The sequence below is a fragment of the Indicator indicator genome, chromosome 5 (genome assembly GCF_027791375.1).
Source record: "Indicator indicator isolate 239-I01 chromosome 5, UM_Iind_1.1, whole genome shotgun sequence".
Classification (NCBI taxonomy): Eukaryota; Metazoa; Chordata; class Aves; order Piciformes; family Indicatoridae; genus Indicator; species Indicator indicator.
Genome location: NC_072014.1, coordinates 21,973,396 through 21,995,443, shown reverse-complemented (window position 1 = coordinate 21,995,443; position 22,048 = coordinate 21,973,396). Strand labels below are relative to the sequence as shown.

General features: G+C 39.6%; 1 protein-coding gene across 1 annotated transcript in view; it reads right to left on the bottom strand.

Moving 5' to 3' along the window:
- Nucleotides 1-3,014: 3,014 nt before the first annotated feature.
- Nucleotides 3,015-22,048, bottom strand: part of ABCB11 (ATP binding cassette subfamily B member 11) — a 37,878-nt gene continuing 18,844 nt past the window's right edge. The window contains exons 13-28 of the mRNA XM_054381151.1: nt 21,187-21,312; nt 20,224-20,427; nt 18,826-18,996; nt 18,313-18,514; nt 17,565-17,643; nt 16,809-16,944; nt 15,112-15,273; nt 11,744-11,848; nt 11,487-11,648; nt 9,997-10,200; nt 7,080-7,321; nt 6,826-6,982; nt 5,978-6,175; nt 4,979-5,185; nt 3,979-4,125; nt 3,015-3,245 (exon numbers count right to left, since the gene is read on the bottom strand). Of these exons, the coding sequence (XP_054237126.1) occupies nt 3,045-3,245; nt 3,979-4,125; nt 4,979-5,185; nt 5,978-6,175; nt 6,826-6,982; nt 7,080-7,321; nt 9,997-10,200; nt 11,487-11,648; nt 11,744-11,848; nt 15,112-15,273; nt 16,809-16,944; nt 17,565-17,643; nt 18,313-18,514; nt 18,826-18,996; nt 20,224-20,427; nt 21,187-21,312 (2,703 nt within the window). The 3' untranslated portion in view covers nt 3,015-3,044. The remainder of the gene's footprint in view (nt 3,246-3,978; nt 4,126-4,978; nt 5,186-5,977; nt 6,176-6,825; nt 6,983-7,079; nt 7,322-9,996; nt 10,201-11,486; nt 11,649-11,743; nt 11,849-15,111; nt 15,274-16,808; nt 16,945-17,564; nt 17,644-18,312; nt 18,515-18,825; nt 18,997-20,223; nt 20,428-21,186; nt 21,313-22,048) is intronic.

Sequence of the window (22,048 nt, the reverse complement as noted above, 5' to 3'; positions counted from 1 at the left end):
ACTTCATGAGGCTTTTGCAGATGTTTATATTGTTAATCTTTGGAACAGATACAGAGACTATGCCCTTACACAGTGATGGGATGAACTAATCAACCAGGTCTGGGCTATGAGGTCCCCTTTTGAACTGCATTTTTCCTATGTAATAAGGAGGGTGGGAAGTGCTTGACTGATCCCCTTCCTCACAATAATGGAATCCCAGTAAAAAGTTAGTCTTTTATTCTTGACTTAGAGATGCCCAAATTGGGATAATGCCAGCCCAAAAGTCCTTCCATCTGCAGAAAGAGTGTCATGAGCCAGGAGTTATATGAAGTGGAAGTGTCCCTCAGCCCTCATGCGACCTAGCTGACAAGTTCATCCTAGATTAACTTCACAACACTCACTTTTGCTAATATGCAGCTTTTCTTTTCATCTTCCATCATGGAAGGACTTTGGCCACAGACAGAGTAGTCTTAGTCAGAGCAGGGGCTAGATTTGCAGAGCGGTTATTTAGGTGCCATCCCAAAACAATATCATGGTTATATTTATCCAGAGGAATAGGGTGGATGGAAAACCAGATAGTGCAGCTGCCATGGACCATTCAGAGAACCATGAAGCAGGACACACCAAACACCACCATCAGTGACTAATGCCAAGGCTAGTAACACAGAGCAAGCCCTGAAAGATGTAAGCAAATGCCTTTGGGTCTGCTCAGGGTCTTGTCACCAAGCTCCAGAGCTAGGAGATCTTACCTGTAGGGCAGATATAGAGGAAAGGGCTGTCCAGCTCTGCACCAAGCAGTCCATTAAGGCTTGTTGCTCATGCCCAGACACACCATGTAACTCCATGTCCTTCAGTTCCTTTGCACAGTTCCTTCGTACTGATGGACTTTATAGTCAACTGGTTGTCAATAGCACACAGGTATAAAGGTGCAGGAGATGGCACCCAAGAACGTGTAAGACAAAACCCAACTGTTTGCGTACACCATGAGTGCCTTCTGTTACACAGGCATGATTCCCCGGTATTTGCTAGCTGCCTATGAACAGGATGATGTTCTGATGAAAAGCAATAGCACTGCCACCCATGTCACTGTGCTGTTGCAAGGAGTGGGAGGTTCCTTTGAGGCAGGGGCTACTTGGGTTGGTCTTCTCAACAGCTCTGTCCTGCACAGCAGACCCTTCTTACAGACATGATCTACACCTACAGAAATACTTATCTGCTGCAAGATACTCATGCACTTATCTGAAGAGTAAGACATGAAGTGCTAAAGCACAAAAGCCAGAAAAAAAACCCAATTTATTGGTAAAATTTTGGCCACAAAAGTGGTATCCTTTATGCAAAAGAATTAGGGAACGAGTGACATAGTCTTTGCAGGGTTTAATAAAGAGTTGTTATTTTTCTGTGGCCTTAAATATTATATTATATGATAGTATATTATAATATATTATAGTATAGTATAATATATTACTATATTATAATAAAGTATCATATAGGTATGCCAAGAGGTTATTGATAGTCACTCTGTTAATAGTTTCAGTCCTGAGACATCCCAACTAATTATTGCTCTGAAACATAAAACACTAAAAAGATTAAAACAGAAGGCAGTTTCCTTTTTAATTTTTAGGTAAGGATTAAAGTACAGACTTCCTTGGGAAGAAAAAGATTTCAGTGTCAGCTATGTGATTTCAGTAGGGTCAGTTGAAGTAATTCTATTACTGGAACTGAACAAACGTTAAAATTGTTTTCCGCTGCCTGGAATTAAGGGATGTATCCTAATAAAGTTTTTGCCCTTACAGCTCTATTCAAGTTTCAGGAATTGGTACTGTTTGTGCACTTTTATAAGAAACTCCATTGTAGAGTGATTTAAGAGGATGAACCCCTCCAACCCCAGCTGAATATATTTAGGAAGGAGAAAGACTTTTGCAGTTAATACACTGTTACTCGAAATCAAGGTCTATGTTGTGACACTGTAATTTAGACTTTCTATCTGCTTTGTCTCCAAGATCCCAGTCACTAAGGAAAGAGTCCTGTTGTCCTGCAAACAAGAACCAATTACATATGGCAGAGAAATATGCAGTAGATCTTCTAATAAACCGCTACAGATACAAGCTTCTGCCAGAGGATGAAACTGCTTGACCTTTGTACTTTCTGGATGAATTGTTGTTCTGTTCTCAGCTCTGCTTAATGCAAACAAAGAGCTAATTACATGGTCAGGCTTTTCCACCTTTACTCTATTTGTTGTTTCTGTTGAAATACTCATCATTGTCTTGTCTCCTGAAAAAAAAGAGAACATATGATCCATCACCATCTCTACAGAAGTGATTTAAATATCTTTGATGATTAGGACTTTACATTCATTTAACTAAAACAGCTTTGGCCGGAGTGGTGAGTGTCAGGGAAATGATCCTCACCAGATTCTGTTCTTTATTGCTTTCCTTACTTTTCTTCATAAGTACTTAATGGTTTTCTTGAAGCCACTCTGCCATGCTCAGGGCACCAAGGTGTTAGTGCTATAGCTGCACACAGGAGAAGCCCCAGCCTCCCCTAGCATCACAGCTGACATGTATGGTGTTCAGGGCTGAAGGGTAGGGGTTCTGTACCCACAGTGAGGGTATCTGTTGTAATCCTCTGCAAAACGAATGTTAGATTTGATCCCATCAGATGTTCACCATTGCTCTTAGGGTTGTTTTTCATTCATAGAGGTGACCCAGAGAAGAGGCAGTTTTGAGAAGATCAGAGTGGAGTCTAGTTGTGGAGTGACAGGACTGTGCAGGTTGAATGCAGATGGCAACAATTCCCCAGCTCACTAGCAAATACCTTTCCCATTTTCAGGCTATCTTTCCATTAGCAGTGGGCTAGGCTGCTTCCTGAATGGATCAGCCTATACTTAGTCCCCAGCATGTGCCTGACAGTTGTGCTTAATGCAGAAAGCTACATACACTGAGAATACCACAGAACTCACAGTGTTGTAGAGTGTTTGTATCACAGTGGGGTACCAACATACACATAACTACCACAGGGTGTTTGCTTACAGAAGAGAAACCTTTCAAATCTGGAACCAAAGTAATTCAACTAATTGGGGCTCCAGTGGTGACAAGCTTGTAATAAGCTCCTTCCATGGCCATCAGTTCCTCATGAGTGCCTCTTTCAATGACGAGTCCTTGTGACATCACAGCGATGAGGTCTGCATTCTGGATCGTGGACAAGCGGTGGGCAATGACAATGCAGGTACGCCCTTCCCTGGCCTTATCCAGTGCTGCCTGCACGGTCTAAAGGCAAAAGACAAAGCATCAGAGTGAAAACATGCAAACCAAACTGGGCCTCAGAGATGAAGAAATCTGATTGCCTCAGATTGATTAATTAACCATACTCTGCAACACTTGTAAAAAGTGACTATGGGGCTAAATCAAAGTTATCTTAGTGGTATGCTTGGCTGGGTCATGAATTCAGTTTATCAGCAGTACAGAGAAGGGACAGGTAAACAGAGCGGTAGGAATTAAGGAGGGCCTTTATTCAGCTGAACGTCAGCTCAGTGTGGGCATGTTTTGAAATTTCCACCCTTTCTAACATCACTGAGTGTAACCAAGCTACACAAATTATTGCCCAGTTTCTTAGGCCCCTCACTGCTGTATTGGGTATTCAGGCTCATCATTCATATGCTTGAATACAGTTTTGGTTCGTTGTTTTTTTTTTTAATTTTTTTAATGTGCAGAAGATGTAATAGTGAAACATTCCCACCAAATGCTTTGAAACCCAGGGAATTAGTATGCACATTTCTGAAATGTGTTGCCCTAGTCTGGCAGTCTAAGAGCCCTTGTAGCCAGCTTCTTTTTTTGTAGCTGTGCTTCCTGGACATTTAGAAAAGATCATTAAAGGTATGATGCTGAATTAATAACATGAAATTAAGTTGCAGTCATGTTGTGGAGTATGTCAGGATGTCTCTAGAACAGAAAAAGGTACAGTTTGTTAACTTTCCCTTACTGCTTATCACTGCATATTTACCTTTTCACTTTCTGTATCTAAGGCAGATGTAGCCTCATCCAGTAATAAAATTTTAGGATCTCGTATGATAGCTCTTGCTATAGCAATGCGTTGTTTTTGCCCACGAGACAGCTGGGATCCTTGAGCCCCAACATTAGTTTCATAGTTCTGAAAAATACACAGAAGGAAGGTTTTATTCAGGCATAAGCAAATACCAGTATGTGACCTGAGGGAAGAGAAGGGAAAGAGAGGCAAAGGTGCTGAGCATTGCTCCCTGCTCCTTAAAAAAAAAAGCCAGCAATGCAGAAATACTGTTGAGTGTCATAAACGTGTCTGGGGAGACGTTACTGAGCCATGCTTTGTAGTGTACATGGCCCAGGCACTGTGGTGACAGGCCTGCAACTAAAAATTTGATAGCAAGAGGTTGGCTGAGGCTAAAGAAATTTCCACACCCCAGATTTGGGAGAAGAGGCTATAAGTGATTTAAGGGCCTTCTGGACAAATATTTTGGATTGGTGCCTAAATCGTATCTGTAACTTTAATTTTTATGCTTTATATTTCTATTAGTTCAGTGCATTTAAATACTTCTTAAATGCACATAAGCCAACTTCAAATATTTTTGCCAAAGTATCATGCCCTGGTCACAAGGCAAATCTCCCACAGGTGAGAACAGGATTTATGTGTTTCCTGACTCAGTGTAATGCTTTCACTGTGCTGCTGCTTCTTTCTTGTCCATGGTTTTGAAGAATCTTCCCTTTTCTCCTAGCTCAGAATTGCAGCTGCTGGTTTCAGTTTTACAAATATTTGCCTACTGTATAAAAATCCAGTAGCAACTCATGCCCAAACTCTCAGGACCATTAATGAATGGTCATGACACTCTCTGTTTTTACTCTGACAGCTGTAAAAGTAAATAAAAGGTGTATGTGTGTTACAGCTATAACTGGGTTTGGAGCAGCTTCACTGCAAAGAACACTGAGCAACCCATTTGTAGTTTCACAGCCAAGGCCTCACTGGTACTTACCTGAGGCAGTGACATGACAAAGTCATGCAGCTGAGCCTTCTGGGCTGCTTCTATGACTTGTTCCATCGTCACCTCTTTGGTGTTACTGCCATATTTGATATTATCAGCAATGCTGCAGTCAAATAGCACAGGCTCCTGGGACACTATTCCAATTTTTGATCTAAGAAACTGTGTATTTATAGTCCTGGTGTCGTGTCCATCTATTAACTACCAGGAAATAGGAAAGAACTTGAAACATCATTCCAAAACAACAGCCTGCAAGACCCAAGTACTTCACAGCATAACTGATTTAGCCATATAACTAAAACACAGACACAACTGTTTTAAAGTAATTTGAAGAAACTGCTTCAATTTGATTCCTTTGTGCATGATGTGTATTATCTTGCTCTGTGTCTGATCCAGCCAAACAGTAGACCTTATGCTTAAGTCCAAGTTTACTATTTAATTCCTTAAGGTTAGGCACATGCTTTGTTGCCTTCCTGGCAGTGATCAACACTTTTTTTTTTTTTCCAAAGAGAAAGAAATCAACCTAGATGGTTAAGTATTTACATGAGATCTAAAATCTTTTTAAGCCATGCATAATTGGAGAACTGGAAGTTAAACCTAGACAAATTCAACTTGCATAGAAGCTGCATGTTGAAGCTATTATTATACTAAGGGATGTTCCAGACTCCTTGCTGCATTGTGGAGTTTTGCTTCTGCTCCCACAATGTACACCACACGTTGCTATGTTTCATACAGGAGCTACCAAGGTGAATGCCTCTGGCCTACATAACGTACAAGGGTACACCTGAGGCTTATACTAGTCTGGTCTTGCCTAAATACATCTGTGATGATACTTAGGAATTGCCTGAACAGTCCACGTTTATTCAAGGAGCTGAAGCCTCAAGCTACACTTGTGCGTGCCACCACTGCTGGGCTGCGCAGTAGGACACAAAGGAGTCCTGTTAGCATTGCAGAAGACATGAATGCGCACAAATCACGTTTTTCTTTGCTTACCACACTTCCTTTCTCAGGGTCATAGAAACGCTCCAGAAGCTGGACACTGGTGCTCTTACCACAGCCGCTACTTCCAACAAATGCCAAAGTCTGTCCAGGTTTAACATCTATAGAGAGACCTTTCAGGACCTGAATATCAGGCCGAGAAGGGTATGTGAATTTACAGTTAACAAATTCAATGCTTCCCTTGAAGTCATCCTGGTGGGGAAAAAAAAAAAAAACACAACAAAACAAAACAGAGAAAGACACTAGAATGACCTCAAGCTCAAAACTGAATTGTAAAGTACAATATAACTCTTCCTCAGATTCCATTCTTGCATCTCTTTTATAAAATATGGCATTTGTGCTGGTGAAAGTATGCCAGAGAGGGATAAAAAACAATACTGGAGTAGCTGTTCTACAGGTGAAGCCATTATTCGCAAGAATATTGCTTTGCTTATTATTTCCCCATACAGAAGTACAAGTACAGATGTCTTGCACATGGGTATATTTTTTATTTTAATACACTGCGTGAGTGTAAATTTGCTGATAGTCCAAATACATTTGTGCAAATAGTTGGATATGGTAAAATAAAAAATAAAAAAAAAAATCAACAACGAAACAACTTGACAATGTTAGAACAATGTGTGAATTTGCACCTTTACAAAGGTCCTTTAAAACCTTTGGGAAGGGAATCAGAACTCCCTTGATTTTCAGTGTCTGAAGCAAAATACTTAATTTAGTTGATAATTACCTCAAGCTTTTGTTTAAATCTGAAAAATAAATAAATTTTAAAAATTAATTTTCTGGGTCTGGCTTTTCAATTCACCATCACAATGACATCATAAATTACTCATCTTCAGTCTTACCCACTTTTCCCCTTTTTCACTGTAAACATTGATTTTAGGAAGCTGATCAACCAGTTGAAAAAAACGTGCAGCAGATGTCTTGGCTTTGGCATAGTTTGGGGTATAGGAAGAAGCTTTTCCCAAAGCAGTTCCACTGGTCACAATAGCAGAGATCACCCTGTGGGAAAGGAGGACATGATCATCAGGGAATAACACCACACCGAGACTTGTGCTCCTGGAGGGGGGCCTGTTTCTGGCTCCAGGCAGGCTCTCACCTGAACACAAAGCTGTAATGGAGGCCTTCATTGTCAACTAGAAACCCCCCATATCTGTAAGAGACGGCATTGGCAATGAACACAATGCTCTGGGCAAAGCCAAAGCAGAGGCCGTAGACATGTGCTTTTTTGGTTGCAGCTCTGTAGGGCATCACCAGGTGCTTCTCAAAATTGTCAATAAACATTTTCTCTTTCCCTATCCCAGCTACAGTCCTGATGTTAGAGAGGGCTTCACTGGAAATCTGGAGAGGAAATTTAAAAAAAAAAAAAAAGTAAAAGCTCAAAAATTTTCCTTGGAAAAGTAGAATGTGCCCTCCCTCAAATTCACGATTCTTCCTTGAACACATTAATATGTATATGCCATACATAAATTGATTTGGATATGATCCACACTGATCCAATAACCTGATGAGAAACTTTTCTGCAAGCAAATATCTACCAACATCCTCAATAGTAATGCTCTGTCTGCTCCATTAGAGCTAGGTTATTGTAAGCACACTTAGGAAAGCAGGCACATGCTCACACCTGTGACTTATTTAACATAATATGAATAAATGGGACATGCACAAAAGCAAAAATGGTCTTAGGAACACATTTATTTCCTCAATTGCATGCATGTATTTATTAAAGATGTTTGTTTGAATTGTTTTACGTATAGCAATAGTCAGGGAGTTAGAAGGGATACTATTCCCAACTTCTGTTTCATAAATTAAAACCACTTGAATTTACTCTGTTTCCTCACCTGCTCACCTTCCCTCTCTCTATGTCCAAAAAGTGTAATGAGATGGAACATCTAAATGGAGGGTGATGACTTGATTCTTCTAAAATCAATGGCACAGTTCCCAAGATTTTTACCTTGCGCATAGGCAAAGAGTAAGCAAAGGCCTGCATATGTACATAGAAAAGTGCAACTTGAGAAATTGTGATATAATCCCTATGGAAACTTCTCTGGAGCCTAAATCTATTGTAGGCTTTCTTTGTGCCTTGTTGCCAGCCGGAATTTAGGTTTCTGTCCCCAAGAAACACCACTACAGTTTCATCTATAGAAGCAATTTTACTGTTTGTTCCTAATTTCACCCTATTTAACTAATTTTATTATGAAATTGGTTTAAAATGCTGTAGTTTACCCAGACTATGATAGAAGCTTCATAGTGTGACACTTTCCTTTGGGAAACAATAGTCTGGCATATGGCTTATGAAGTTAATGTTTTCAGCATGTAGGAAGATATTTGAATAGAAATCATTAAAAATATTCCATCCAATTCCAGAGTTTTTTCTCTGGTCAAAAGGAAGAGTCAAATCTCCTGCCTTATCATACAATGTGAAGGAGCAGATAAGTAGGTTGGATTATCAGACTGTGCCTTTCCACATTTAGCATGGCTATTGAACAATCACAGTGGGAAGAACTCAGAGTGTTTAGCATTTTGATGCAGTGCTAGCAAATAAAGTCTGCACATGTAAGTCATGACAGGTTTCTTTAAATCACATGCAGAAACGGGAGCTGAAAATTTGCTGCTTCTTCAGAAGTCAAAAAGGGAGGTGGCAGGCTGAGCTAGCTGCAGAAGTCACCAGGACAGAAAGTGCCAGTAGATGCAGAGCTGAACAGGGAAAAGGGCTCCAGTCTATGTGTTTGCTGCACAGATAATGGTGAACTGGAGGCTGAAGATAGTTGATTGGGAACTCAGATGGGTAGATGGAAAGTTCGACTGGGACAGGGTGGAACGTGGGATGGGTAAGACATTTGGTAGGAAGGACTTTAGGAAGTGGGAGGAGTGGGAACTCTGCAAGACTCATTTTAGGATGGACTAAAGTAGCTCTGAAGAGGAAAAATCTGAGGCTTTGAGAGGACCTGCAAAGCTTACTTTTTGCAATGCTAAAAATGTAATAGCCTAAAGTGGAGGAGAAAGTTCAGGCTTTCTCTACTCTGAGTAGGGTAACCTGAGGTAAACTTCCTCATATTGCCTGTCTTCTAAATTCCTTGGGTTTCTGATGCGCTTCAGTTTCTGCACAGTTGAACTAGTTTTATCAGGTTCTGAGTCATGTGCCAGAACTTGGTGACCCAAAACTAAAGTCAAAGGAGTTCACGTTTCAAAGGCAGCAGACCTGCACAGGAACAAATGTGAGAAAACAGCATTCCAAACTTCTGTGTCCCTGACTGTGCCTTGTTTGGTACATGGACTGGGAGTCTGCTCAGCCGGTGCAAACTACATTAACCTCAGCCTTTGAGGTGAGGCAGTTCGCAGGGTCCTGCAGCCAACAGACCATGAGACGCTGCTGTGATACTGACGCTGGTGTAACAAGGAAGAGGGCTTTAGGAGGGGTTACTGAGCACTGGACACATTCTTTCTAAAGAAGAGCTTTCCTTCCTCATCTCTAGTGCTGTTTGTTTTGATACCTGCACTGTCTGTTTTCACCATGAAGTAAAATTTAAAATATTTTAAGAAAGTACTATATCTCCTGCTAGAAATTAAGACTTAAAAGGTTAATGCTTATGCGAGTTTTTTTAAAAATACATTTATATTCCATCTGAGAACCGAGAATTGATAGAATTTTGACCCTTAAATTCCATATACGAAAATAGTTATGAATGTGATCTTGCAGCACATATTGATGGAGAAGCTGGTAAGCTAGCAGGGCCCACTGAAGGAACATTTTTGCTCTCTGTAAACTCTGTGGACTTATCTATAGTTCAGTGTGGAATTATCAGATATGAGAATTTCCAGGTGAGCAAGTCCTGAGGACAGCATCATCACAGGGCATCAGCAAATGGGTATGTAAAATAACACCTGGCAAAGATGAAACAGACTGCTGAGGTATCAGTGTCTACCAACTAGGCCTAATAACTTTTCAGAAGTCAGTAGTTTTTCAACTACTCATGACTGTAAATACATGTTTGTTTTTTTTTAAATAACCTTACCTGTCCAGTAGCTTCCAGTGCCTTCTTGTCCTTAGAGGCAAATCCTGTCAGCATTTTAGCCTGCACAGCACCAGATAAGGCCAAAAATGGCAGGAAACACAATATAACTAAACTCAGTTTCCAGCTGAAGTAGAAAGCAATGATCATGGCAACGCCAATGTTGGTAAAGGAATTGACAATCATTCCTATCTGTGATCCAGTTGCCTTCAAAGAAAGGAAACAGAGATGATTGTCTTTTACTCCAATGGCAACATTATATAATATTTAAATTTTTGGTTTATATAAATATTTAAATAATCTTTAAACAACTTTTCTGATAAAATTTTAGAAAACTATAAATGATATTAAAATATCATCAGGCACCAACAACTGCTGACTGTGCTGGAATTTAGCCAGTTTGGACATTATTGTTTCAGATCAGTTATAGCAAGAGAAGGACAGCAAATGTCCAATATGCTTTCCACCTACAAAACTTTCTCTTGAGAGCACAGAAAATGGTTTCTAATGATTGTAAGAAAGATAATTTAACTATTGAAGCTATTAAATGGTTCAGTCAGTGTTTTCCAAATTTGTTTCTTTAATTTGAAATACGCCATGTAAGTTCCTGCAAGGGCTTGAAGAAGTTTGTTTGCAGCTGGTTTCTCTGATTCTGTAGAAATTACTGCTGACAGGGATTTAGAGAACCTTTTCTCTCATTTGTCTTTGAAATTCTTAAAACCTCCATTACCAGTTTTTTTAAAACTAGCCTACCATCTTCTGGACAATTTTTGTAACAAAGAAATCTGTGTTTCCCTCTTTGTTTGTAGAAAATTGCTTACATTGGAGTCAAGTAAAATGGCACCTGACTCACTACCACAGCATCGGTTGAGGCTGGTAACATTTATAGGTCATCATGATTTAACTCTCACCTGCTAACGAACACAATCATGGAGTTAGTGGTTAACTTCCCTAGACAATGTCATGCTGAAGCTGGCTTCATGATTCCCCAGCTGACTACCAGCCAGTACTGTAAACTGTTTTATCAAGTGGACTGTCAGTTTAAATCAAAACTGTCACATAAAGCACAATGCTGTGCTGAAAGCTTGAAAGTGTGATCAGTGACAAATACCACTAAGATATTAGTCTGACCGGGCTTTGAAAGAAACACTTCAGCATTATGGCAAAAACTAATTCATCTCCAGAAAACAGAAATGTAAACTTTCCCATTGGATGCTCATTCCTGTATCATTGATGGTTGGTGTTTTATTGATTTTCATGTTCTTGTACTAGTAATACAGGCAGTAAATTGTGAGCCTATTTCTACTCTTAGGTAAATACAGTGGTAATAGTTCAATGTTGACAGCCTGTGATAAACAGAAATATTTTAACTGACTGACCAAGAACTGATCTACAATGACCCAGCTAATGCTAGCTAATTTCTGTGACAATGTGCCAAAACAGGCCTTCAATCAGTGCTTATAGTAAAGCAATTAATAAGGCACAGGTCTTACCCCTTGGACTTGTGAGGCATCTGTTGCAAGTCTCGTAGTCAAAGCACCAGGGCTGTTCTTCCGGTCATCAAACCAACCGATGTCTTGCCCTAGCATGGCCTTGAAACCCAATTTCCTTAACCGCCTTGTAAGCAACTCACCAGACTTGGCAAAGGTGTATCCCTGGGGTGCAGAACCATGAATACAAATATTGTACAGGAAGATGTACCCACAGATTAAGGGATCAGAAACAACATGTACCCATATTGGACTATTACCTGCAGAAACTGTGTGAAAAATGAAAGAATCCCAATAATGACAAAGAGCAGGCAGACACCATTGATTTGGTTCCTTTGTTCCTCTTCATCAAGAATGGAAAAAGTCTTGGGGGAAAAAAAAAAAAAAAAGGAAAGAAAAAGAAAAGGGGTGGCTTTGTGTTAGAAACGTCAGTTTTGCTGTGCATAAGGTTTGTTCATGACTCCCTGTTGCCAAGTGCAGAAGCCCACCCTAGAACAAAAGGCAGAACACAGAGCTCTCCCTCACTCCATGCAAAGGCCAAATTCCTTATTTATCCTAAAGTGAGCCTGGATACAACACAATGCTTTCTACCCATGTTAAACAAGTGTATTAAACTCAGTGTCTGCACATACTGCTATTACTTGTTGCCTGTCCCTTGTTATAATCAGACATCCCATCACTCTAAACAAGACAAAGTGAAAAACAGAGAAGCAATGAAATAAACATCACAGGGACAAAGCAATAGCACGGCAGCTCCCCTACCTCCCATCTAATCTATGCCAGTTGCAGCTTTATTGGGCCCTACAAAATGAAGTCTGTAAACTGACAAAGGCTGTCATTGCTGTAGGTCTGTGGATACAAGCTATTTGCTTACTGCTGGGTACTTGAGGAAAAGCATTAGAGCACCTTCACTCCATTCTGCTGCAGTCTCCATGGTCTTTTTCTTTGATCTCTTGTTCTCAGTATCTGCCTTTTTCAACACTTGCCAGGTTTACTGGCCCATAGCTAAGCAGCCATCCTTAGGCAATTCCTTCCAGTGAGAACAGTTGGTATGTAGATCAGTTAACTTACCTGAAGTTGTTAAAACTACTTCTGTTATTTGCAGGTATAAGCCACAGCTCATGTTTGCACTTCTCCACTAACCTGAAATTAATTCTAATTGAATTTCACAAGTAAAGATTACTATAAATTCACTAATGTCTTAATCTGCCATTTGTAAGGTATAATTAAAATTCACTTCTGCATTTGACATTTATTTATATCAAAACCAGATGAAATTCTTCTAGGTAGCTATTTAACACTATAAAGAGAAGGAATTTTCACTACAGCTGCACATTTAAAAATTCCACAAAAATAAACTTAAGTACTAGTATTAAAAGGTCAATCCAAGTTATTTGTGGTTCAAAGTGTGCTATACATCAAAGTAACAGAGGAATTAGAGCATGAATTTGAGAAAAAGAAATGAGAATTCCACTTCAACTGGAACAGACTGCCCAGAGAGGTCGTGGAGGTCCCTCTCTGGAGAATTTTAAAACCTGGCTGGACACGTCCCAGTGCACTCTGAGCAAGGTGAACCTGTGTTAGCAGTGAGGGTCCGACTAGATGATCTCCAGTGGTCCCTTCCAACACCTACCATTCTATGACTCCATGGAAATTGGTGACAAACAGTGTCTGTCCCTCAGGGGTCTATACTGAAACAGTGCTGTTTAGTATCTTCATCAATGACATAGTGGGATCAAGTACACCCTCAGCAAGTCTGCAGATAACACCAAGCTGAGTGGTTCAGTTGACATGCCAGAGTGATGGTATTTCATTCAGAGGGATCTGAACATGGGCCTGAAGGAACCTCATGAGTTTCAAACAAGGCCAAGTTTCTGTCACAGTATCATTGCAGATATTCACACAGCTTGGAAAGCAGATGCATATTCCATCTGCCTGACTGCCTTGGCACCAGGCAGAAATGCTTTAAATTTATGAATAATGAAATACAGATGCTGGACTTTTCTGATGTTTTTTATGGTTTGCTTTTTTCCTTCAGCCTCTCTCCTTTGATGGACTGATACCTTCAAGAGAAGGAATTCATCCTTGGCAATGAAGACATTTAGCATCTTGCAGGATGAAATCAGTCCCAAACCTGTCAGGGTGTAGAAAACTTCTCTCAAAAGGAATCAAAGGTTAGAATCATTGCAGAATGCACAAAGCAGTGTCTCACCTGTTGTCTAGTGAAAGCCACAGTCCTTGGCATGAGGTCTAGACACTCAAAAAGTGTTTGGAGGTAAGCTGGCATACCTATGGCTAAAAGACCAAGCCCATTGGCCAGGAGGCACATAGTGGATCAATGGGAATTGGAACTTCATTTGCTCTGCCTCTCCCTGGATATTAGCTAGCAAAGTCCTGAGTAGATTCTCAGAGAGAAATATCTAAGCCAACATCTGCCCCTGGCCTGCCCCTCCACCCCCCTCCAAAACCAACCAGAAAAACCCTGAACAACAAAAGGTCAATCTTTCTTCTGACAGATTGCCAGCATTTTCTCAGCCCTGTTGTGATCAGTAGCATTCATTCATTCATTCATTCATTCATTCATTCATTCATTCACTCTTTCCTGCCTGAAATGTTTTGGACCTCCAGTTTTCAGAAGAGTGTCTGTCTCTCAGGTCATACTTCTTTACACACATATGTACAATCATGATACAAACGAGTAAGTGGGAATCACAACACAAGTTTTATCCTATCTCAGGCAGATACCACAAAACAATAGTGGCATTCCCATTTTCTTCCCAGTGCATGTGTCATTTACTTCCCACAATAAAAAAACGCATCAACAGAGGGGTTTTCTCTATCACCCTAATTGCTGACACTCTCCTAGACACTAGTTAGAGCAGCACTGAATTTCTGCAGGCAGCCCTGTAGTTTTCAGTAACTTGGCAAATGTTTCCCTGAAAAGCTGTTTTACAAAAAGCTGTTTTACAGTGAGTTTTTAGAGGAAAAGTGTCATGGCTGAATTCTGAGTTTGGTGTGGGGCTGTGGATTCTGATGGTAATGAATCCTTTAATGACTGTCAAGGTTTAATGCATATTCCTCTTTCCTGCATGTCTTTCATACTTGTTGACGCAAGTCTACTTTTTGTTGGCAGCTATGAGCTCTGTTATAATAATCTACCTGTCTCTGGGCATTCTGCAGGGAGCAGACAGCAAATAGCTGCCAAAAGTATATGAGCAAAACAGTGAAGTGGTTTTTGGATCTGATCCAAAGTTTTCTCAAAGGCCTGCAGTTGTGCAGGGAAGGATCATTGCACATCTCTCTCCACTGTATCTGTACATCTTGTCATCTAAAATAAACTGTGTGCAAGTATAGAAACCCACTTCCACAAGTTCCTGAAAGGTGAACAAGAGAGATAATGAACACATGACAAATGCTGATGAGCCTACCCCTTCAAAGAGCTCAAATGGTAGTGTGATGACAGTGATATAAATATCTCTACTGAGTAATTGATTATAGACAAGAAAGCTAACCCCATTTACTTGACAAGATCTGAAGATTTGCCCAAAACATGTCAAGTTCTGCATAATACATTTACTCCCCTCTGCTTCAGAACTAAAATACACCTTAAAATGTTAGCATAACATACCCCAAGAATCTGACTGAATAACAAAGCATAGAGTGGATTGACTGCTCCATTCACAGCTGCTGCCAGAGATCCAACCACCATGTATGGCCATTCAGAGGCATTGTATTTCAAAATTCTGGTAAATGGTACAGGCTTGGCATCTTCCTCCACAACAACAGGTTCCTAAAAAAAAAAACCAAAACAAAACAGGTTACATATGTTTATGAAACGTATGTATTCCCCAGTGATGTTCTCCCTTTGACAGTGAGGGAAAATACCTAGCCTAGTCTGTTAAATGGCCATCTAGGGCCCAAACAGCTACTCTAGCTTTGTACAGGAAGGTGCAGCAAAGGGTCTTATGTCTGGAACTCTTTTGTAGGGCTAGGGAGTCATTAGAGGGTTACATGAATGACTACCTCTACTGTCCCTGGAGAAAAGGAGAGAGATCATGCCTTCTACAACTCTACTGATTCCAATTTAAGAGGTTAATTATGACAAGTTTGATATTTTCTGCCACTGAAACCCAGGCTGTTCCATTTTTGCTGCCTTCAGATGAGTTGTGATGCAATATCCAGTGCTTAAACTTCTTCCTCACAAGCAGCTTTTTGTGTCACCCATGGAATCTTCTTAAATATTTTTAAGTATTGTGAACACACTCCGCATCAAATGAACAGGTATGCTATATAATGAAAACAAGAGAGTTCTCAGACTGATAGCTGGATTCAGGCTTTATGCATGCTAATTATGCCACCCTTCCATGAAACATCCTCAACCTATATGTTGAATTCTCACAATTATTCCCATTAAGAGCAGAATATTCCTCATCAAATCATAACTTACTCTGCAGTTTGACTTGTGCAGAATTTTTGTAACACTCAGTGTGCTGTCCCCTGCTCATCTCCCTAAGATCGTATGTCTGGAAAAACCCAGACAAACAGATCCTGTAAGATGTATCTGCTGGAAATGTACAAGGATGAATGGGTGGAAGCATCTTGTATTTTCACTTCTTTCTGAGCTAGTGCCAGTGACAGCACTTAAACTCCCTATCCACAGAATAGGCTTAGCAATAGCAAGAACAGTGACTTCTAACTGCTGCTCTCTGCACTGAACAACTGTAGCCAAGAAATTTGACACAGGGAGCTTCACAAGCATTTTATAAATCCGCTGTGTACATTGCTGCATGATTTTAAGGCATGCTGTCTTTATTTTCTATGCCAGTTGATTGCACAAGGACATTGGCAGGAAAAAAAAACCCCACACCTTCTGGGTTAGATTACAGTGAGGTTCTCTCGTTATTCCGGTTTCTAGATGATTATGAGAAGAAAGTGAATCTACTCTTTACTGAACAACCAACAGTGTTGTTTATATCACTGAGTGGCTAAGACTGATGAGCATTTTGTTTTTTTTCAGTTAATTCAACTTTCATGAATATATCTTTTTCAACTTAATCTACAACATACATCAATTTGCCAACAGGTAATACTCTGCTAGAAATTTTATGTGGACCAATGAGCATAACAGCCATCAAAATGCAGACTAGGGTTTATACAGAGGATAAGAACTGAAGCTGTAGTTTTGTTTACATAGAGAAAAGAATCAATCCAGGAAGATGTATCTGCCAACAGTTCCTATAACAGAGGCACATGTCTACAGGTTATCGTTATCAAGAGACCTAACCTTTTTGGTTGAAAATTTAAGAACAAACTATCGAACCAGACCTTTTTTGCTTCTCCATCATCTGCACCATAAGGTGACATAAGATACATAGACTCTGCATGATCTCTTGTAAGGGATAATGGATAGTCAGGGACCATGTGAGAGAGCTGAGATCTGGAGTGCTGCCGCAGTGAAGCTCTGTAAAGAAGACAGAAGTCATTAAGACACCAAGACAGTTCACCATTATCACCACCAAGTAATTCAGTTCAGCAAAACAGGATGCTGAAACAATCTACCTCTACCCCAAATAAAATATAACCCTGTAATGTAGGAGATGTGTGTCTGACTTGGACTTGCCTTGAAGAAATAGTAAGTTTCTGGCTACAAGACTTTCATCAAGTAGAAGCCATAACTAAAGTATCTTTGTACATTGCATTTATTTCTCAAGTAACTCCATAGCAAGTAATTTTTCAAGTGGCTGGACTGCAAGTGCATTAGGTAATAATGCTTTCTGGTAGTAATATTAAAAATGAAACATTAACACAGTACACCAGAATTGAAGAGAAGGTGCTATGGACAGAAAGGGTTGTAAAAATAAAAGTCTTGTTATTTATCCATGGGCCTTCAATCAGCAATGTATTACCCAAGCTATTTCTTTCCAAGTGAACTGTCTTAGTAAAATGTTTACACCCATTCCACCCTCCTTGACACACCATGCAGAGAAGTGATTCATCAGCATGGGTGGGATTTTGGAGTTGTGAGATGAATTATAGAGCTCTGGGACCCTAGTGAGATTTACAGTTATTTTTAAGACTCACCGCAAACTGGCCCGATAACTTCCTCTGCTGAATGACTGCACTTTCTCAAGATTTGGCTCAGCCACATTGTTTTCTGCTGCTGTAAAATACAGTATACAGAAGTCTTCAGCTTGTGCTAAAATAAGTCCACTGTGACTCTGCAAAAAAATGCAGTGTCTCCAAGTCACAACTGGAATACTTTGTAGAAGACAAGAAGTGTAATACAACCCTGCTACTCCACCTACACCTTACCACAAGTTTTATATTTGTATTTGACATGATGAAGTTAATAGAATATGAACCCAAGGACTATCTCACTTAGGATGTGACTGCTAACGGCTGTTATCCTATTTTTAGCACTCTTAAGATGATCATATCCAAGGCATGATGCTTCACAAAGATAAAACAGATCTTTCTGTAGACCTCCATATCCAGAAGCTTTGATTCAAATCTGCCTCTAGTAAAACAAATAGAGTGGTTTCAGCATACTCAGTAACTTGCTTGCATTTCAAATGCAGCAGGACTGGACTGTCAGCACTAAATGGATCTATAAAATGTAGGGTATTGCATGTTAGGATGCAGGTTAGGTATTGCAGATCTATGTTAGGAAAGTCATTAAGTGCATATGAAGTAAAAACACCTTGGCCAGGGCTATAAGGGTATAATCTTTATGAATGCTAAAATTCAGCTATAAAGACAGAAGAAAAATCCCTGATAACGAACCCATGAAATTTTACATCATTTTTATAATAGAAAACAAGATGCTTACTTTCTCTCGCTTCTGCGTCAAGTGCTGTGTCTCCTTTGCTTTGCAAGGTCACCAACATGAAATAAACCCCTTTCCTCTTCAAGAGTTCCTTGTGAGTTCCTCTCTCCACAGCTCTTCCATGCTCAAACCCAACGATGATATCAGCAGCTTTGATGGCTGACAGGCGGTGAGCTATTGAGATTGCTGTGCGGCCAAGGTGAGCCTGACAGGGAACAAAACAGCCCAGTTCCCAAAACAGAAACAGAAATGCTTGGAACTGGTGCTATAGCTCAGTCAAATAAACAGCAGTCTTTCTAGTGGTTTCAGCTGACTTTGTGCTTCTGTTTCTGAGCAAAGGGAGCTATAGATTTCTGTTAATGTCCCAATGTAAGAAAAATAATACTAGAGTTCGGCTTGTGCATATTAAAAAAAGCTTCTCACTGCTTTGTTGCAATTCAGCAGCACCCTCTGTAGAGTGCCATTAAAAATACTTTCTGCCCTTTTAAGTCTCATTTATGGTATGCTATAGCAAACCTTGTGTAGTGCTTCTTGGACAGTAGCTTCACTTTCATTGTCAAGTGCTGATGTAGCCATATCTAGCAGCAGAATTTTCGGGTTTCGCACAAGAGCTCGAGCAATAGCTATCCTCTGTTTTTGACCTCCACTCAACTGGCCTCCACCCTCTCCAACATGAGTGTCAAATTGCTGTGTAAAGGAAAAAAAAAAACCAAAACACACACACACAAAAATACCCCAAACCAAACCAACAAAAAACCACAAAACAACAACAAAAATGACAATAAAAACAGAAAATAAAAAAGTTTGTTAAGCTTCTGATGAAGACATTGGTAAAATCTCTCAGATTTTTCTTGGGAGTAGACTTAAAATATTGTCTTTGAAAAACAAAAACATTGTTAGTGCACCAGATTTAAAGGACAGGTGATGAAATAACTTCCTTCATAATGAACAAAATCATTTTGTCTGAGCTGAGGTTCCAACCCCAAGCCAAAAGTATGTACTGATTAAAAAAAAGTGAAATGTTCTGGTTTGACTCAATACTACTATATCAGCAAAAGCTGAAATGGAGAAGAGGAAACACCTGCTCACTCTCCATCAGATGACTCATCAGCAGTCTTTCCACAGAGATGGACTTGTCTGTGACTAATGAACACTGTGTCTGTGATTCATGGCCATCATACTCTGGTGGCATCAGGTTCAGGTAAAGCCTAGCATCTTGTGAACCAGCATAATTACATTCACCATTTTCAGGGACATTTACATAGTCTTTCTGTGAGTAGTTTCCTGGAAGCCTGGAAATGCATAGATGGAGGATAAAAAGTACATATTGACATTAGTTAATAGTACTTGAATCCTGTCAATCAGGTTCACTGTTGTAACATGTCCGTTTGAGGAGGTAAAATAACATTCTAGAAAAATAAACAGCCCAGTACTATCAAATATGGGCTTGATCAAAGTCCTGTCATCATCATGGTAAGAACTGAAGAACAGGAAACCTCCAGCTAACTTACAGAGCTTGTACTCTTGCACAAGGAGATGAGTTTGTATGGATCAGAACATACTGCTCAAAAACATATGCTGGCTAGTGAGAATCTGGCCTGAGCAGAAGCTGATCTCCACAGCATGAAAAGGAAAAAAAAAAATTAAATCATGCTATGATTGCTACCATGATATTGAATGTTGTCCACATGATTCCTGAGAAACTAATTCTTCTCAATCTGTTTTGTTTTTAACTTGGTGACATAAACATAGTAAGATTTCGTTACCTCTATCCAAAGGAAAGGTTGCTGCCTAATAGCTACATTAATCTTCTGCTCTTTTGCCTGAGCACAAACGGCTGCATGGGGGGAGGGACAAAAGATTTCTCTGTTTTTCCATGAAATTCTGCCAAATATTTTACAAGGCACAGCATACCTGTGGCAAGTCCATGATGAAATTATAAGCATTGGCCTGTTTGGCTGCTTTGATTATGTCATCCATGGTCGCCTCATCCCGACCATAGCGAATGTTCTCTGCAATTGTGGTGGCAAACAGCACTGGCTCTTGTTCAACAACACCAATCTGTGACCGTAGCCACCGGATATTAAGGGAACGAATGTCATGGCCATCCAGGGTAATCTACAGAAGCCATATAAAACATGGACCCCCCCCCAAAAAAAGAAAAAACTGTCAGAGACATTATCTCTTCAAGTTCAGAGACAAAGAAAGACACAATGGAAATGAAAGGCCCGTGATGCAATGTTTCCATAACCAGTGTAACAAACAGCTTTCATATATAGTGCAGTACAATGGCAGTACTATATGCCAGTTCTTGGGCCTAGGAGTTGTACTCTTCAGTTTCATTTCCTAATACCTCTTTTTTCTTGGCCTCAGAAATAATACCAGCTGGAAAGTAATCATCAAAATTGTATGTTTACAATAAATTTGTTCTTTTTTTGTTATAAATTCAAATACAGGTCCCCAGGTATGTGATTTGTGCCTGGGAACACATAAAGGAAATAAAACTGTTAATAGCTGTAATTCATATTCTTAGCCAATCCATTACTAAATGGTAATTGCATACACTAAAGCAATATTAAGGGATAATGATTAAATGTTCAATACTGTGTCTTCCAGAATATAAAATGTTTTGTCACTTCTGAATGATCATATCTACAGGTCTAGTTTTTACTCATATTTAGCACTGCATTTTTTTTTTCTTTTGCATAATTATTTTTATAAGACTGGACAACATTCCCCTGAAATGCACAAAAGCATAGTTCATTCATTTCAGAAATAAAACAAAAACCAAAATAAAGTTAGAAGTCTTTCTTCCCATCTTGTAGAAGAAGCCATGTTATTCTTTCACAGAATAACAATCTAGGCTGGTACACTCACCATGCCATCAGTGGGGTCATAGAAACGCTGGATAAGCTGTATTGCTGTACTTTTCCCAGCTCCACTAGCTCCAACAAAAGCTGTTGTATCCCCTGCTTTAATAACCACATTAAGGTTATCCAAAATCTGGAGAGGAAAAATAAAAAAATCTATCCACTCTAATTCTCTCACAGTCATGCAAGTAAGTGGGTATATTCTGTATCTAAAAATGGAGATTCAATGCAATTTTACAACATTCAGAAAAATACAATAAAGAAAGAGGAGAAAGCAAGCCAACTGTTTTTACATATTTGAAGAGTTTATAAATCCAGAGTACTACTTGCCATGACAGAAAAGTAGATTTTGATCATTGTTTGTCCTGTTTTTCATCATTAGGAAGTAGTCAAGTCAATATCATTAGAGAACTTGGCAATAAATCCCCTCTAAAGAGCACTGTATATGTAGTATGAATGCCTGTTACAGTATAAATATTAAGAATCTAACAGTGAAATTTTGTAGAAAAATCATACTTCGTATATGCAATTGCACTCATTTGCTTCTCCATTACTGTGATTTTCCAAGGACAGCTTGTCAGTTCAAACAGTATCAGAGAAATAACGAGGCATACAGTCAGTGCACCTGTACCTTCTCCCAGCATTTTAATGGGTCACATGACAAATCCCCATGGCAATGAAAGAGTTTTAGAAAATCTCCTAGCACCACTCAGCTTATTACCTTGTGTCCTGTACTAGCACATGTTGACACAAGTGCATAACTGACTGTAGGAGAAGCTGCATGCAGGTGAATTTGTCTGAAATTGGTATGAGTTTATGTTCAGCAGCAAGGAGTACGTATGACAATGGATTTGTCAGAATGATAAAAT